Raw genomic sequence first — 17,988 nt, 5'->3', positions numbered from 1 at the left:
CTATGATTAAAAATACTAGTTCCATTGGTCCTGGCAATAACCCTCTAAATAGCTGCTGTAGGGACCTAAACTTTTACCTCCACATTAACAATACCAGCTTGTCATCCTTCTTTTAAGCACAACTTATATCTAAAGGTGTATCAATATCAATAGAAGTTATTGTTTCACTTTACTCGGCTCCACTTACTTCAGTTATAAAGGACAGTGACTCATTATGGCATGTATCTATTCATACAGTCACACAGTTAGAAAGACTACAGAGGTTCCTAACTAAAAACATTAGTCGTCTAAACACATTTTATCTACCAAAACAGTCTGGAAGCTTTATCTCTATATGCTCATTTTCCAATAGACTATTAGATGAAGATCTGTTTGGACACATCCTACAGCTAGAAAGACTCTGAGGTTCCTAATTAAAATAATTGGTGGTCTAACTACCATTAACTGCAAGGCACTGTACCTATGCTCAGTCTCTTAGAGACCTAGATGGCTGCTTGTTACCTACAGAGTACTAAAACTTTGACAGGATTTGAATCCTTCCACCTGTATTTGCCTACTGTTTGACCTTGAACAAGTTACATAACCAGATATGCTTTGGAGCACTTGAAAATCTGGAATAGGGTCTTTAATGGGTTCCTATATTGCATGCAAACAACCTAACCAGTTCAAAACAGCTACCAAAAAATATTTGAAAAGTCACTGCTCCTGTCTTTGCACTCACCCTCCATGATCTGCCTTCCTACTCTAAAACTGTACACTGTCTGTCCTTATCTTGACTTTACTTACTCTTATTATCCTATTGCTACTGAATTTGTGTTATCACTTTATTGTCAAACATGTACGATTTTTGTTTATCACTGCCTCCAGTATAATCTTGTGTATATTATTTGAGATGTTTGAGTATTGCTTATATTTACTTGAATTGTAACTCAGTGGAGCTTTCTCCCCAGGCCTCTGCTGAAAAAGGGCTATTGCTCAGTTGGACTAACCCGGTCAACAAATGTAAAATAAAAATAAATAAATAAAATGTCCAGTAACTACCTATGAGTCTATGAACTATCTATACCTAGCATTTTTTGTAGTTAAAGTCCCAACCCTCCTTGGCCTAATGCATCTTTACAAGCCAAACAGCTTCACAAACACTAGCACTAAGTATTTAAATCTCTGCCAACATATAAATAAAATATGTTTATCGGGCAGATATATTACCCAGTGTTTACTCCATCTCTCGAACAGATTGTGCTGACTAATAAACCAGAGTGACCCCCCCCCCCCCCATCCTTCAAGATAAGCATTGATGTTTGGATGGGTATCCACAAATACATTCCCGACCTAACTTGCTTTGCTATTTTATAAGGGGAAACTGCATCACTAGGGTGGGTGTTCTCAGGGTGCAGATGGAGTCATGACTTACCTGACTTGTAATTGCTATGATCCTGTGGTCTGTAGATATCTACTGAGAAGCACAAAGTGCAGCCTAACAGAAGCACTCCCTCACCTTTTCATTCTGATAATGTGCACATGTCGTATCCATTAGGCGTGGAGATTAGCTATTGTAGTGTCCTTGGTTCAGGGAATTACAGGCCTATTAAATTTACAAGTATTATTCGCAATCCTATGGAAAATGTTATTGTTAAATTAATGAACAGCAATATAGATAACTTTATTGCCTGGTTACATAGCAGTTTGCCTTTAAAAAAGTCAGATTATGCATGCTTAGCTTAAATGCATTTTTCAACTGGCTTACCGAGGCCATGGGTAAAAGGCATACAGTCAATGCCAAGGACTTCAAAACTATCCTGTATGCAGGGATTATTGACAAGCTCTCCTAATGCTCTCCTAATGCAGTATTAATTCATATATATTTCACTGTATAGCTCACTGACTAGGTAATGCAACCCATACATTTAAGGTTGGCTGTACTTGATTTAGACAGAATAATGAGACCACAAGTGTCCCAAATGGCCCTGTCCTCGGCCGCTTGCTCTTCGGTGACATGCAAGCTTATGTCAAGGGACTATGGATAACCAAATCTGCTGCTGGTTGCAAACTGTGGATGGTTAATATGGTTACCAAATTCCATTTTGATAGTCAAATTCTCCAACAATGGCTCGAGCAAATGCTTGGCATGTTAGTTATTGGCTTATACTCAGTGTAAAAAAGCAGCATCATTTCCTGCTCCTATATTTAATCTAGCATCACCACGATTTTATTTTTAGGTAAAATTACACTTATACCTGACTCAGCTGTCAGAGACTTGAGTGCCTATATAGTTAAATACTCCTTCAACCACCATGCCTCTGTTTTGTTTACAAAATGTTTCTACCTTGCACAACTTTGCCTTCCTGTTGCCTCTTCAAGAACCAAGAAGGTATAGCCTTATTGTAAGTACCGGTCTCTTTTCTGAAATGGATTGTAATTGACTCATGGTATGTCATGCTAATCACATTCCTTTTAAACTTGATTCACCGACTGGAAACTGGCTACAGAGTCAGTGAAAACTTCTCCCTTCTGTCACCACCATCAGTAAATCAGGACATCCCCAGTACCTGTCCCCCACCCCTTATCTCTAGGGAACCGGTCATCACTGCCCTCTCAATGGCAAAAAATATAGCCTCCATGGGACCCGATAACATCCCAGGCTGCATCCTTCATAAACTCAGGCATGAAGCTGCAGCACCATTAGGCACCCTATTTAACCAAAGCCTGAGTACTGGCTTTGTCCCAGCTGAGTGGAGGACAGCCACTGTCACCCCTTTACACAAAGGTGGAGTGTCCACTGATCCAAGAAATTAAAGACGCATCAGCCTAACTAGCCTGATCTGCAAGGCCATGGAACGGATTATCATGGACCTCATTAACAGGTTGGCAACCTCCAAACACTCGACCCCGCTTTGTCAAGGGGAGGTCATGTCTTTTAAATCTGGTCGACTTCTTTGAGACAGTCACCAAAGTCATGGACAAGGGGAAGACGATGCACACCACCTACCTTGACATGGCCAAAGCCTTCGACAGTAATCCCAACTTGGACATAGTAGATAAACTCTCTCAACTAGGCATCAATCCATATGTTACCAGATGGGTAGAAAACTGGATCACTGATAAAACCCACTTAATCAAATTAGAGGAAACCACCTCAAGCAGTAGATCAGTAACGAGAATCATACTCAAGGGATCGGTCTTGGGGCCTCTTTTATTCGGGATATACTTTTCTGAGGTGCAGGCCAAAACCAGTGGGCTATGGCTGACCACATTTGTAGATGACTGCAAGCTGGGCACAGCAATCAATTTCCCCAAGTGATGTGGACGTCCTCCAAGAGGGTTTCACCCAAACAAATGACTGGAGAAACATGGCCTCAAGCTGAATGCCAAAAAATGCATCATTATCTCCTTTGGGGAGAGTGACATCCCCACATATCATCACATTAATAACAACGTCCTAAGTACACAATCAGTAGTGAGGGATTTGGGCACCCAGGTTGATAGCAACCTGACTTTTGACCACCATGTTGCTTTTGTTGTATGGAAAGCTTTCTACATAGCCCACCTCATACGAAAGGGTATCTCATCCAGGGACAAAGAGGTCATAACATCTCTGTATTCTTCCCTTATAAGGCCAATTATTGAGTACAGTGCCTCCTTTTGTGTGTACCTCCCAAAGCACATGCAGCAGCTGGAGAGACCACAGAGGTTCCTCACCAGGAGAATCCAGGGCCTCAGACATCTACCCTACACAGATAGGCTAAAAGCCCTGTCCCTCTACTCAAGTTTCATACAGACTCCTCAGAGGTGACCTCTGCCATACAAAGCAATCTCAGACCCCGCCTTGATGGGACTGCTGCATATCCGCAAGTCAAGCTCCACTCAAGCAACCCATACGCATGACCTCAACCTGGTCTGTGATATCAGTAGTGCTTGGTGGGACAGATTTGTGTCCCAGAGACTCCCCCATCTGTGGAACAGACTCCCTCTCCACATCAAGCAGAGTACCTCATTATCCCTTTTTAAGCGCAACCTGGATAACTGGATGGGAAACAGAAAATACACCCCTGAGATTCCACCTGTGCCTCTGCTGGATAGAGGCTTTGGGTGCTGACTTGTCTAAATATGGGCTAAACTCTTGGCTAGAAATATAAGGGCTTCAGGGCCAATGGCCTAGTAACCTCCTATGATCCTATGAGCATGTCCCTTGCAAAACCCCTGTTAAAGCCCATCCTATATGTCTTCCCTGTCAAATTTCAGTGGACTGTGATCGACATTCCATGAGTAAATCACAGCCTCTTCAGGAAAATCAAATAGAATCATAAGACAGTGTATGTATAAACATTTATGCACACTTTCCTTGTAAATTATCATTAGTAATAAAGACCATATATGTTTCTGTGTTTGTTCATGCATTGATGTCTATGAAATTTTCCATATCCAGCTTACATATTACTATGATTTTCAGTATATGCATCATTCAACAGAAGTCCATTAGAAAAACACTTGTAAAATGTAGCAGACAATGGATAAAATGGCTTTAGAAAAAATTACAGATATAAATATAATAAAGGTTTTATTCAAAATCTATAAAAAATACAACTCATTTTATCATTGTAGATATTTGATAGGATGTGGAGATAAATAAGCAGTTCTGAAAATAGTTTGGAGCAGAATGGGGACATCAACTGTGAGGAGTCCCACATACTAAGTGTATGTTATATCCATACTCTAAACTGTCCAGTTTTTCACAGAATATCCAGATTTTTGCCTCATATTTTCAGTCTGTTTCTCATAAAGTTGTATTTTTCTGAAAAACTCATTGGCAAATCATTGAGGATTAAATACATTTGAGTTTCAGACTTAGCCTTTAGAAAATTCATGCTAATGCACAACTTGTTATTCCTTTAACTTTCTAAGTTTGTAAATGCTATATTTAAAAATTGTCCCTATTTCTGGGTCTCTATCACCCTATTATTTATGGGTTTGTCCAGATTTCTTGCTTTAAGAGGTTGAGAGATATAGTTATATCACACAGAGCTGCTGAGGTTGTTGTCTAAAAGTACATTGTGAAAAAAATATCATGCTAACTTACTGGCATGGAAGGGGTCTACCCTTAAGTGGGCAGCTGCAGTTGTGCAACTCTAGTGTCAGACACAGCTCATTAATTCCCAGTGGGCACATACACAAATGGACATGATACCTCCCTCCTGTTGTACATTGCCCTCAGCAAACAGTTTCAGGCATTATTTTTGCCACTCCTGATAGTGGGATTCAGTATCCTAATATTAATTTAGCAGTTGGACAATTTAGTAAGTAAAGTATGTTTCTTCACTCATTTGGTTCAAATGCATTGTGGGGTAATTAGTACTGTTTTATATGAGTTATTGTGTTTGTACAGAGAGTTGTTGAACTGACTGAAAAGCAGAATATTCCTTTCTATCTGAAATTGCTGTGCAGTAGGATTTCTGGAAGCTGACTCAGCCCTAGAGTTTTATTTTATTTTATTTATTCATTCATTCATTACTTCATTAATTAATTAATTAATTAATTAATTAATTAATTAATTACTTTTTTAATTGAAAAAGCAGGGATGTGGAGCAGAGAATTGCCTTTGATTGTGCAAGCCCCGCAAAAAGCAAGGTCTTGAAGGATACTGTTTTTTTTTTTCAAGCAGGAAAAAAAGCATATTTTTTCTACCTTCAACACATAGATACTGGGTACAATTTTATCTAATAAATCTTTCTTTTTGTTGGGAGGGGAAGATTCATTTGTGAGCTTACTTAAAGGCCATGCAGTACAATGAGCAAATGATCACATTTCAGTCATTCAGTCCTGATAGTTTGATAGACATTTGCTTTGCTGAAACATTGTTAAACACTTTTTCTTATGAATATTTATATTCCACCTGAGTATGATGTGCATTTTATTACAGCAATCAGCTTTTAAGGGTAGAAACTCAAATTACACATGAGTTGCTTTTCCCATTGGCTTTGCCCAGCAATATGATTCAGGGCTTGGACTTAATAATGTTGTTTCTATTAGTCTAGTTGCTGTGCTGTCACTGGTAATGTTTTCTAAATTGTTAGTTATGTTTTCCTGTGGTATGCTGCTTTTTGAGGTGTGTTGTTCATTAGCAAATGATAAATATATTTTTTGGAAATGTTCTTAATTTCACAGGTTTATTAGCTGTCTACCTCATGCATACCCCAAGCTTGTTTATACACCTCTTTATTTTCAAGTTCTTGCAGAGCAGTTGCTGGTAGAAGACCACAGTGCCACCTTGCCTGTTCAACCTCATATTATTTTTTCCTGTACCACTAAATACAAGCTATACCGTGTTATGCACAAAGGCCTGAAATTCACAGCAAAGACGTTTACTATACTGTCATAATTTCAGATTCCACTTTCTTAAGTTTATTGAATCCCTAGCAATGGGTTTTGATTTTCACATTTATCTAAGCTTCTTCTCATAAGCGTAAGATGCAGGTGATAAAACATGATTTATATGAATGGTTCAACATGCTTTGCTAGCGGGAAAACAACAATGCATTTTAAGCATATTATTCCAAGTTTGAAATTTTGTTCTTAACTGTATTTTTCTTTGATTTGATATATGCTTTGTGTTATTGGACCTGTTTGCATTATTAATATATTTGTATTTTATGTTATAATTTGCAGGTTTTGAGCTAATTAACTGTGAAGATCCAGGAGTCCCACAATTTGGCTATAGACTACGTGATGAAGGACATTTTGCAGGCAGTACTGTTTCCTTTGACTGTGATCCTGGTTATGTGTTGCGAGGCAGTCCAACACTTTCTTGTTTGACAGGAGACAGGAGAGCATGGGATCAGCCTTTGCCTATGTGTGTCGGTAAGAACAATATTTGCCTAAAATACATAATGACTACATTGATAATGAATTGACATATTTGGGGTGGCTAACATCTGGGTTTGTAGAGCAATTTTTGAAGAGTACCCCTTAAATATCTGTCTCTAGATGAAGCTATATGTCAATTTAATAACTCCTTTTCAACCGTACTAAACCAACAAGCCCCACTGAGACATAAAAAAGTGAAAATTATACTTAAGGGATAACCTATCAAACTAAACAACTCATGAGGGATAGAATCAAGGCCTGGAAACATGGCATAAAACTAGGACCCAGTCCTACCTAGACAGATATTGGTGCCTCAGAAACTGCACAAGGCACAGGTTTGTTATGATAAAAAAAACTTCTTCACCACAAACTAGATCCAACATACAAAAAAAACCCAAAAGATTCTGGAAAAGTTTAATTAATCTCCAAAAACCAGGCTAAAAATCCAACTCAAATCCTTTCCCATCTGAAACCAGCATGAACATTGCAGACAAATTCAACAAATATTTCATATTCAGTACTCTACGTAATTCACACAATATTAACTTATGCCCACCCCACCTAATATCCAGACCGTAGCTCCATACCCAAACTCAATCTGACAACCATCCAGGCAAACACCATCAAAAAAATACATTAATAAACTGAAACATTCAACATGATCTCCTGACAACCTGCTATCTGAATACCTGAGCTACTGACACAGTTCGCTACCTTGTATCTATCCTGATTAACAGATACATTGCAGAGAACTACATTCCAGCCCTATGGATCATAGAATCATAGGATCACAGTAGGTTACTATGCTAATGGCCCCAGGGCCCTTACAAACCTAGCCAAGCTCAACCCATCTTCCCAAGGATGTTTAGTTCAAGCAGACACTAAAATCAGCACTTATTGCCCTGTCAAAAAGAGAGACACAGTTGGAAACCCTGGGTCAAATATTTGGTTACCAATCCATTCATCCAAATTACAATTAAATAGGGCCAACATGGGGCTTTGTTTAACATGAATAGGAAGCTTGTTTCAAAGGTAAGGGAACCTCTGTGAGGCAAATCTGTCTCTCCAGCAAGTTCTGTTGATGTCACATACCAGGTTAAGGTCCTCTGAGCGAGTGACCATGTGCCATTTGATTTGCAAATGTGCAGCATTTCCATTAAAGCTGAGTCATTGATTGCTCTGTATGCAAGGCACAGATCGCCTCTGAGCAGTCTGTATGACACAGAGTAAATTGACAATGATTTCACTCTGTCTGCGTAAGACAGATCTTGAAGACCCTGAAATGTTTTTTTGTGAAGTCTCTCCAATTGTTGCAAGTGTTTGGAAGGAAACATACCAAAATCAGCATTATACTGTATTATTGGCCTGATGAGCAAAGAGTACAGGGGTGTTTTAACCTCTTTTTTTTGAGGTAATGCCTTACTTTGGGAAAAACTCAGTTCCCACTAATTGGAGCCCACTGAACACTGAAGGCATTATAAGATATCTGGGGACAAAGGTTGACAGCAACCTCTCCTTCGACCACCACATTGCGACTGTGGTCAGAAAGTCATTCTATGTGGCGCATCTCATTACCAAGGGTTTTGCATCCAGGAAGAAACAGGTCATCATCTCTATCTACTCTTCCCTCATTAGGCCAGTCATCGAGTATAATGCCCCATTTGGCATGGACCTCACTAGACACATGTAACAGCTGGAAAGACCACAAAATGACCTCACGAAGAGGATCCTAGGCCTTAAACACATGTCCTACATGGACAGACTCAAAAAACTCCAGCTATTCTCTGTCTCATATCGTCTATTAAGAGGCAATCCCTGCTTGACTTACAATGCCATGTCTGACCCAGCTCTGTTAGATATGCTACATCTAAAGAAATCCCAATTCCTCCACATCACATGCTCCAGAGACCTCAACCTCATTACCACAATCAACAGAGCATGCTTTTAGGGACAGGTTCATAACTCAGAGACTGTCCATGCACTGGAATAGACTTCCCATACATGTCAAGCAGAACACCTCACTGGGCCTCTTTAAGAGAAATCTTGATGAGTGAATGGAAAATAGAAAGTTCACCTCGGAGCTCACCCCAGTGGCTCTACTTGGTAGAGTCACCGGGAACTAACGTTGGGCGAAATGATCCCAGGGCACTTCTATGGTCTAGGCTTGTAAAGGCTCCAAGGCCATTAGCCTAGTACACACCTATAAACCTATGAGCAAAAATGCCCTTTTTACTACAGTGGAGACATGGCAACTGAAGTTAAGGTTGCTGTCAACGTGTGTGCCTAGATTTCTCACCACTGACTGTGTGCTTAGGGTATCGCTATTGATGTGGTAGTTGGCAGGAACATCACCCTTGCCGAAGGGGATGATACTGCTTTTTATGCATTAAGTTTAAGACCATGACTTTGGCAGCGGTCATTAGTCTGTGTAAGACTTTCTCACAGGATGTTGACATCACTAAGGGTTTCAATGATCACTCCCAGTTTGTAGTCATCAGCAGATTTTTGTCAGCCGCAGTCCTTTAATTTTAGCTTGTACTTCAGAGAAATAGATTCTGGACAGCTGGCATTTCAGAACTAATCCCTGTGAAACACCACTGGTTACTGGTCTGCTGGAGGAAGTGAGTCCACTATTTTGACCGTATGAGTTCTGTCACTGAACCAGTTTACAACCCACCTGACAATATATGGGTTGATACCCAGCTGGGTGAGTTTACCAATGATGCCTGAGTGGGGGATTGTGTCAAAGACCTTGGCTAAGTCCAGGTAGTCCGTATGCACAGATTTGCCTGCATCTAGGGCTTTGGTGATTGTCTTGAAGTCCATCAAGTTTAACAGGCGTGATCTCCCCTTGACAAAGCCAAACTAGGTGGGGTTGAGTGTTTGGAGATTTCCTATATCTTTATAATAAGGTCCATGATAATTCCATGGCCTTGCAGATAAGGCTGATCAGGCTAATGGGTCTATAGTTCTCCGGATCCGTGGATGCACCCATTTTGTGCAAAGGGATGAAGTTAGCTGTTTTCCATTACACTCTGATGAAGCCAGTGCTTAGGCTGTGATTGAAAAGCTTTCTCAATGGTGATGCTAATTCCTGTTTTAACCCATATAAAACACAGCCCGGGATATTGTCTGTCCCATAGAGGCTGTGTTTTTGGCTTTGGAGAGGGCATTTAAGACCTGCTCATCAGAGATGCTAGGTGAGGGACAGGTATTAGCGATGCTTTGAGGTATATATGGTGGGGACAGGGGAATGAAGTTTTCAATGAACCTGTCAGCCAGCAAGTTTCCTATATCCATAGGCTCTATATATGTAGTACCATTAACTACAAGTCAGCGCAAATCTGGGCCTTGCCTTTGAGGTTACGGATATAACTAAAGGACAGCATTGTGATTATCCTTAGTTAGGGAAGCTAATTTGTATTTGTAGTTAGCTTTGGAGGACTTCACTAGATTCATATTTGCTTGTTTAAATTGAGGAAGGAGTGCCTCCAGTTTTGAGACTGTTCTTTCCTACTCTTAGACAGCCTATTAATGGCAGTTGCTCACCAGACAGATTTGTTTTTCCTTGAAGATCTTGCTTTGGTTCTGTCAGGTACAGCAGAGTCAATACAATTGTACAAGTGCTTGTATAAATCATTGGTGTATATAATCAACATAGGTGTCTGTTCCATCAGAGGGTGAGGGGCTATGAAGCTATTTATGCTGTCATGTAAACGGTTGCGATTTTCCTTGGAGAAATTTTTTAGTCTAGTTGTTGCTAAGGGGGGTATTGTGTTATAGTTACTTCTAGCAAGACTGATTTGTGGTCAGATCTCACTAGGGATGACCACAGACTGGAGGTCTTGCAGCTGTCCCCAATGTTGGTGAGCACCAATTCCAGGATGTTTGAGCCCCTTGAGGGTGTGTCAGTCAGCTGGGCATTGGAGTTAACAAAATCCAGGAACCTTTGGGCAAGTGAGTTAGAACATGTATAATTTACCCAGTCTATGGACGGGTAATTAAAGTCACCCAAAACCAGGGTATTTGGTTGTAGTTTGATTGAATCAAGTAGATCGAAGTAGACTGAGTGGGATGTACTGATTCAAGGAGGGGGGGGGGTCCTGTAGCTGGAAATGACCTGAAGACAGGTATTAGCTACAGTCAATTTCACCTGAAGTAATTCAAGAGAATCGTGTTTTTTAACCAATGTAGAGGTGTATTTATCTTTAATGAATAGTGATACACCACCTCCTTTAGTTCTCATGCCTTCAGTTTGTGGTATGAACATGTGGAAGGAAATGTAACCTATTATAGCTGGGGTTCTATCTACTGCCTTAAACCAGGATTTCTTCATAATTCCATTACACAAGGAAGTGGCACATCCACTGAACTGTCAAACTATTGCCATATAGCAATGTCCCCCCACCCCAAGGACTTGAAAAATGCATGCATCTGTAATACCTAGCTTCTTTGCTTAATAGCCACTTACTTTCCCCTGCCCAACATGGCATTTGACCTCCTTTCACAACACTGAAAATGCACTGCTACATTTCCTAGATACCATTAATCAAAATAAAATCTCAGGTAATTTTGTCTCCACCCTTTTCCTTTGCTTGCCAAAACCATTCAGCATAGTCTCACATCAACTACTCCTCCCAAAACTAAATCTTAAAGGCTTTATAACTCAATCAACTAGCTGATTCAGTAGATACATAAAGAACCAATGGAATGACACTCCACATTCCTTACACTACAGGAGTCCGCAAAGGCTCCATACTTGGGCCAATACTTTTCAATGTCTTTCTTATAGAAGTGCACAAGGAACCAAAATTGTTGACAACTCTATTTTTCTCAGCCCCATATTTTCCCACCTTAGAAACCATCACACAGGAAGCATTTTCCCTTTATAAAAAACTGGTTAAATAAATTTCAGTTGCTCTTAAGCACTAACAAAACCAAACTAATCATATTCCTTTCTAAAAACGTAAACTAAAACAACACTGACCTTAGTATTATCTCTACAAATAACACAAAAATTGAAAATGTCATGAACATGGAATTATTAGGGGTTATCTTTGATAACAAGTTAAAATTTGATGTAGATGTCAACACTGCAGTCAAAAAACACACTGCAAACTAGGTTGTCTTTGCAGATGAGTGACTATTGTAAAGAAAAGTATCTGCCACCTCCCTTCTCCATCCTACCTCGTGTATGTGTCAACAATATTCATAAGTCTCACCTCTTCCACCAAACACACAAAAAAAAAGCACCTATGACAAAATTAACACATTTTCTTATGGCCTCCCTAACCACTCCCATCACTGCATCGCACTCAATTCCCTCAACTGGCTTGAAATTCCTCAACACATCACCCTCTCCCAACTACTCACAGTACATAAATACTTCACTATCCACTTAAAACACCCTTGCTGTCAAATCTCATCAAATGGCATAAATGAAATACAACCCAAAGAACCTCAGAATTTAAACTAACATTTACTAATACTGTAAATCAAATAATTATTATGTTTACTCACTATTCTCTGTCTCCATCTCCAAGTCACGGACCAAACATCCAAAATACATCATGCTTTTGAATAAACTGCAACCATTCAAATCTGTCTTAAAATATCACCTGGCAACTAATAAACTATACAACTGTACCACACCTCCAATTTGAACTATGCAATCCTAACTTTGTCCACTATGGATACTATAAAAGTGTATTTCTATAGTATTTTTGATTCTACTCACAGTATCTTGAAAAGGTGTTTTCTTAATCTGATATGCTTTGTAAATGTTTGTTGATCATCTGCCTCAAAATACTTTGTAAATAATGTTTGTTGACAATTTTGATTTGGAGCGCTTTTCCAAGGAAGAGTGGGCAAATATTGCCAAGTCAAGATGTGCCATGCTGAGAGACTCCTACCCAAAAAGACTGAATGCTGTAATTAAATCAAAAGGTGCTTCAACAAAGTATTAGTTTAAGGGTGTGCACACTTATGCAACTAGCTTATTATACATTTTTTTATTTTTTATATTTTCTCCCCTAGCATATTTGTTTGTTTTTCAAATGAATTGTACAGGTTATAGGTCACATTAAAGGAAAGGTGAGAAAAGTTTTGAAATGATTTATTGCGGTCTCATTTTTTTATATCACAAAAGCTTGGCATTTTAACAGGAGTGTGTAACCTTTTTATATCCAGTGTGTGTGTGTGTGTGTGTGTGTGTGTGTGTGTGTGTGTGTGTGTGTGTGTGTGTGTGTGTGTAGATATATATGTATACAACATAGGACCCTGTCAGATGATTACGTTTTCACAAACTCAAAATTCACATGATCGAGATCATATGATCGAGTTTGTGAAAACCTGCAGCTTTTGAATGGCGATCACTGTACATTCAGGATCGGGAAATCTACCGTTTTGCTCACTGCAGTGCACTCTCAGAGTTGGTATATATAATTTGCAGGGGGTGTGGGGGTAAAGGGGGATTACCTCCTGCACAGGTGTAAAAAGGTAGATTTTTTGTGGGTTTTTTGTGTTTTTTTTTTTTTTGATGTTCAAGTTTTTGGAAAGGTGATCATATGGTCTCAACTACATGAATTTTGAGTTTTTGAAAACTCAATCTTCTAACTTAAACCCATGTATGTATATATATATATATATATATATATATATATATATATATATATATATATATATATATATATATAGTTAGATATATTACATGCTTCCATACATTTGACAGCCCAGTACCTACAGTGATTTCCCAAGAGGTTCATCATTAAGAAGCTGTAATGGTACTGGTTGCAGTTATTAACTTGTATATCAAGGACCTCATCTTACTTTTTAATCTACAATGAATCTCAGGAGTCCACAAGATCCAGATCTGCAAATGTAACTTGCAAATATAGTATCAATGTATTATCTTGCATATGGTTTTCCATACTGGAGCAATTAGTCGTCCGTCTCAGAATTTTTGCAAAAGGTCAGCCTTGGCAAAGCTATAGCAAGAACAGTCCCCTTCTACTGAGGCATCAGATGACATTTTGTGATAGGGTGCCCAGAAGTTATCACATATAGCAAGTATACAGGGTGTTTACTGTGCACGCAGGACTGCATCACCTAAGGAGTTATCCTACTGTAAATGCGATGCCGTACTACAGTGAATTTGTTGAATCTTCTAGCTTATCATTCATCTATAACTATGGGAAACCCTGGTGTCACCTGCCATATGCCCTGTCCTAGCCCCTTCCACTGTTAATCATGAGAGAGATAGCAATTTCTTGACTGCAGTTGTCATTTGGGTTCACAGAACAAAGTGCCTTAAATGGACATTTCTCTAAAAATCACTGTGTTTAAAAATAAATTTATACTTTAAGTGGTCAAAAGTAACCACTAATGTCTAGATATAGAAAAGTCAATGGTATTCACTCTTGTCTCTGTCTTGTAATTCAGTTATAGGTGATATGATTTGCTTTAGACTTTCTATGTATCTCCTTCTCAGATGCCATCTTTGGTTAGACAATGGTCTTATTGGTGATGTCAGTGGACTTAATGATAATACCTGTATGTTTATTTATCCTGACTTTCTAGTTTTATGTAGCAAATTATTGGGATGGTAAGGGGTGATTGAGATTGAACACGCAACTAACCCTAGTCTTAAAAAGTAGTAGCCTTCCAGATCAACCAGGATATTAAGTTTTTTATTTATTTTTTTGCATAATTGTTTGCCTCCATATCTTTCTTTCTTCATCCTTCCCTTGATCAGACAAATTTCTGTCTGTGTGGGTCATTATTCAGTCCACCATTAGAATGCTTTGTGTTGTCACTGGTATGCTGTCATTGGGATCATTCTTATTTATGACTTATAACCTCTGTGGTGGTGATGTGAGTACTTTCATTTCTGCAAGTCCTGCCTATTCTTCTATGTCAGTGCACACAAGTTCCTTCACATGCACAGTGAAGGGCAACCATCTCCAGCTTGAAGAGTCATACCTATGTCTTCCCTGCACTAGCTGCCCAAATTGTTACTAAAATATATCATAATTTCACATTCCACTTTCTAAGTTTCTTGAATCCTTTGCAGACTGTTTTGATTTTTTTTACTAGTCATATTTTTGCAAATATCATGATGGTGCCAGCCAGGTGGAAACCCCTCCCCTCCAAATATAGGCATACCCATCATCACTGTCTGTGCCATTAAGCACCCAAGATGGTAGTTGAATTCAAGTTGCCTGTGCACTACTTAAGGCTTTATTTCTCTATGTCTCCAGCACAGGTTACAGTTTCTTATTATTTCTTATTATTATGTTAGCTGGGTCATTGCTTATTTTGTCTTATTATTTTCCATCATACCATGTCATGTAATATATCATATCATATCATATATCATATCATATCAGAGAACACAAGATAAGAAATCTAAAAGGCCTTCAATTTTGCCTGCCCTTATTTACAGCACAGTTCTCATTCACCACGTGTTTAGTTAAAAGTGTCTTAAATCTGTGCAAAACTAGTACTTGCCTTGTCTCAGTGGGTAATTTATTTAATTTATTAATTATTCTTGGAATAACAATTTTTCCTTTGTGCTGTTCTAAGTGTTATAATAAGTAGCCTACCTTTTTTAAGCTTGAGCTCTCTGTCATGCTATATGTTTTAAAATCTATTGCAGTCTAATAAAAGTTCATCTTTTAAGGCTATGTGAGTGTGAACAATAATCAGCTTGCTTCTTAGATATCTTTGAATTTAGACATTGCTGCTTCATTCTGTTTTCATGTGGAATTTCTTTCAGTTAGTCCTTTTGTTTACCTTGGATGTTATTTTGTGTTAGGGCACTGCACAATGTACACTTTCTGTTTACCCTGGAAGTTACCTAGTGTTAGGGTACCATGCACTACTTCTATATGCTGGAAGGGGTCTGACTAGTACCATGTACAGATGTTTCATAGACTGAGTTTTACTAGCCACTTACCTAAGCAGCATGTTTAACACTGTTTGCTTTTATAGTGGCCTGATTAATGTAATATGTAAACTTCATGTCAACATCTATTACTCTCCAGATTATTATGTAGCTTGATTTCCTTGACTGACTACCAGGCTAATAGTAAGGTAAACTCACCCTTTCATTTCCCATTCTTACAATGACAGTTTTGTTCAGGTGTGCCACTAGTTTGTTGCCAGGTGACCCATTTCATGGGACATCAGAAGACTTCTGCAATATAATCTTACTCATTTGTAATACAAATTCCAATTTTAATATCATCTGCATGCTTATTACACTACATATTTGATGAGATGTGTAGCTCATTAAAGTAAATAGTGCATAGCATTGGTCCTAGAGAAGATCCCTGCTTTACTTTTATTTTTCTGTCATTTGACCAATGTATGAATTATTTTGTAAGTGCTGGATGCAAATGCAGCAGTTTAGTGTTCAGTAAATCATGTTCTCCGGAGACAAGGTGTGGTATTCATAGTCCAGGACAACACAGCTATGTAGCAGATATCCACAAAAAATGCTGTTACATGTACGTGGACATAAGCTAGGCACAGGCTATTTTCACTGAATAAGGAAAGGTGATGGCATTTTGAAAAACACACCTACTTACAAAAAAGCATAAAGCAGTTATTAAGTGTTAAGGAAAACAAAGTTGTATGTGAAAGCTATAAGTTTCGGATTGCTTTATATGTATTCAGATATTACGATAGAAGAGGCTATCTGCAGACATGCATGACAGACCTAAGGAAGCAGTGCACTGTGTAGCTTTTATTATTAATATTTTAGAAAAATATAAAGGAATTTTAAATTTTGTATAGGAGTATCCTTATCTGGATAATCTGTTACTTTAAAGAATAGAAAGGGGGAATAGGAAAGATTAAAAATAGGAAACAGAACAAAGAGATAGACACAGCAGGAACATATCAAGAGGCTTTGTGCTGGAGAAGGTGGGAGAGGAGGAGCACAATGTTTTTGGCTGAGGATAGATCGGCCATACTTTTTAAAATATTCTTATATAAGAGGGTATTGTGAGTGTGAATTAGGTAACAGGGTGTTGGAGAAAGGATAGGGGGGAAAAGGGTGAGGAGGAGGAGAGGTGGTGCCATCAGGAGTCCCCCATTCCGCAGACCCTCAGAGTTGCGTTTGAAAACCCTGATGTTAAGAGGGCAGGGTCCTGTGGTGATGTTGCAGTGGTCTGTATTGACTGGTTTAGCATAACTTGAACACTCTGAAAAGAGGCTGTGACTAGCTAAATCCTTCTGTCCATGTCCTGCTCCAGTACATCCTCATCCAAGTCTAGAGGCCCCTGTTCAGTGAGTCTTGCAAGGCCGCCATGTGCTGAGATGCCCTGTAGGAATGGTGCCACCTCCCTGACCCTGTGAAGATGTCCCTGGACGGACTACTTTTGAGAATTTCGGATCTGTTAAAAATTTATATATATATTTATGTATTTTACATTTGTTTACCTGAAAAGTCCGACTGTACCAAGAGCCCATTTTCAGCAGATGCCTGGGTAGAAAAGCTCCACACATGTAACAAATATATACAGTACAAATTTTTGCAAAGTAACATGAGATGACAATATCAGAAGCAATACAAACATGTATATATCAAAATAAGTGTTTGATTTGTAGAGAGACAGTACTGATTAGGTTATCATGAACAAAAATGGGAGAGGCATACAATAAAAAAGGAGAAATGAATGCATAATTAAAAGAGGAAAAAGAGAGTGAAAAAGTGGGAGGGAAAGACAAAAGAGAAAATACACACACTAAATTCATACATCATGTTACGCAGCATTCAATTTCATACTTTTAAAACGTTTTTATAAATCTTTATTGAAGTAAAATGGAATGCAAAGGAAGTACTTATGCAGACATGGGACTACTAATTTGTGAAGTGCTTATGTGTACATGGAAAAAAAAGGTACAAGAAGTGCTTATGCATACTTGGGGTGAAATTATATGAGAAGTGTTTGTGCACTTGGGAAGAGTGTTTTGCAAACAAGTTTTGGTGGGGTTTACATTTTTCAGTCTACTACCCAAACATAAATGATACTATGTGTGCCTAATATGCATTTGTTTACAATATTGCACTGAAAGCACCCTTTATAAATATATTCATGTAATAAACTCAGTTAAAGACAG

At 38.7% G+C, this 17,988-nt stretch overlaps 1 protein-coding gene across 1 annotated transcript in view; it reads left to right on the top strand.

Annotated features, from left to right (window-relative positions):
* Positions 1–17,988, top strand: part of LOC122792225 (CUB and sushi domain-containing protein 1-like) — a 3,080,606-nt gene that overhangs the window by 1,089,791 nt on the left and 1,972,827 nt on the right. Inside the window, exon 19 of the mRNA XM_044059969.1 lies at positions 6,664–6,855. Coding sequence (XP_043915904.1) covers positions 6,664–6,855 — 192 coding nt within the window. The remainder of the gene's footprint in view (positions 1–6,663; positions 6,856–17,988) is intronic.

Source organism: Protopterus annectens, chromosome 1.part2 (assembly GCF_019279795.1).
Source record: "Protopterus annectens isolate FY-2018-M chromosome 1.part2, PAN1.0, whole genome shotgun sequence".
In the NCBI taxonomy this organism is placed as follows: Eukaryota; Metazoa; Chordata; order Ceratodontiformes; family Protopteridae; genus Protopterus; species Protopterus annectens.
The sequence above is the reverse complement of the archived record's forward strand: the minus strand, read 5'-3'. Positions and strand labels throughout refer to the sequence as shown.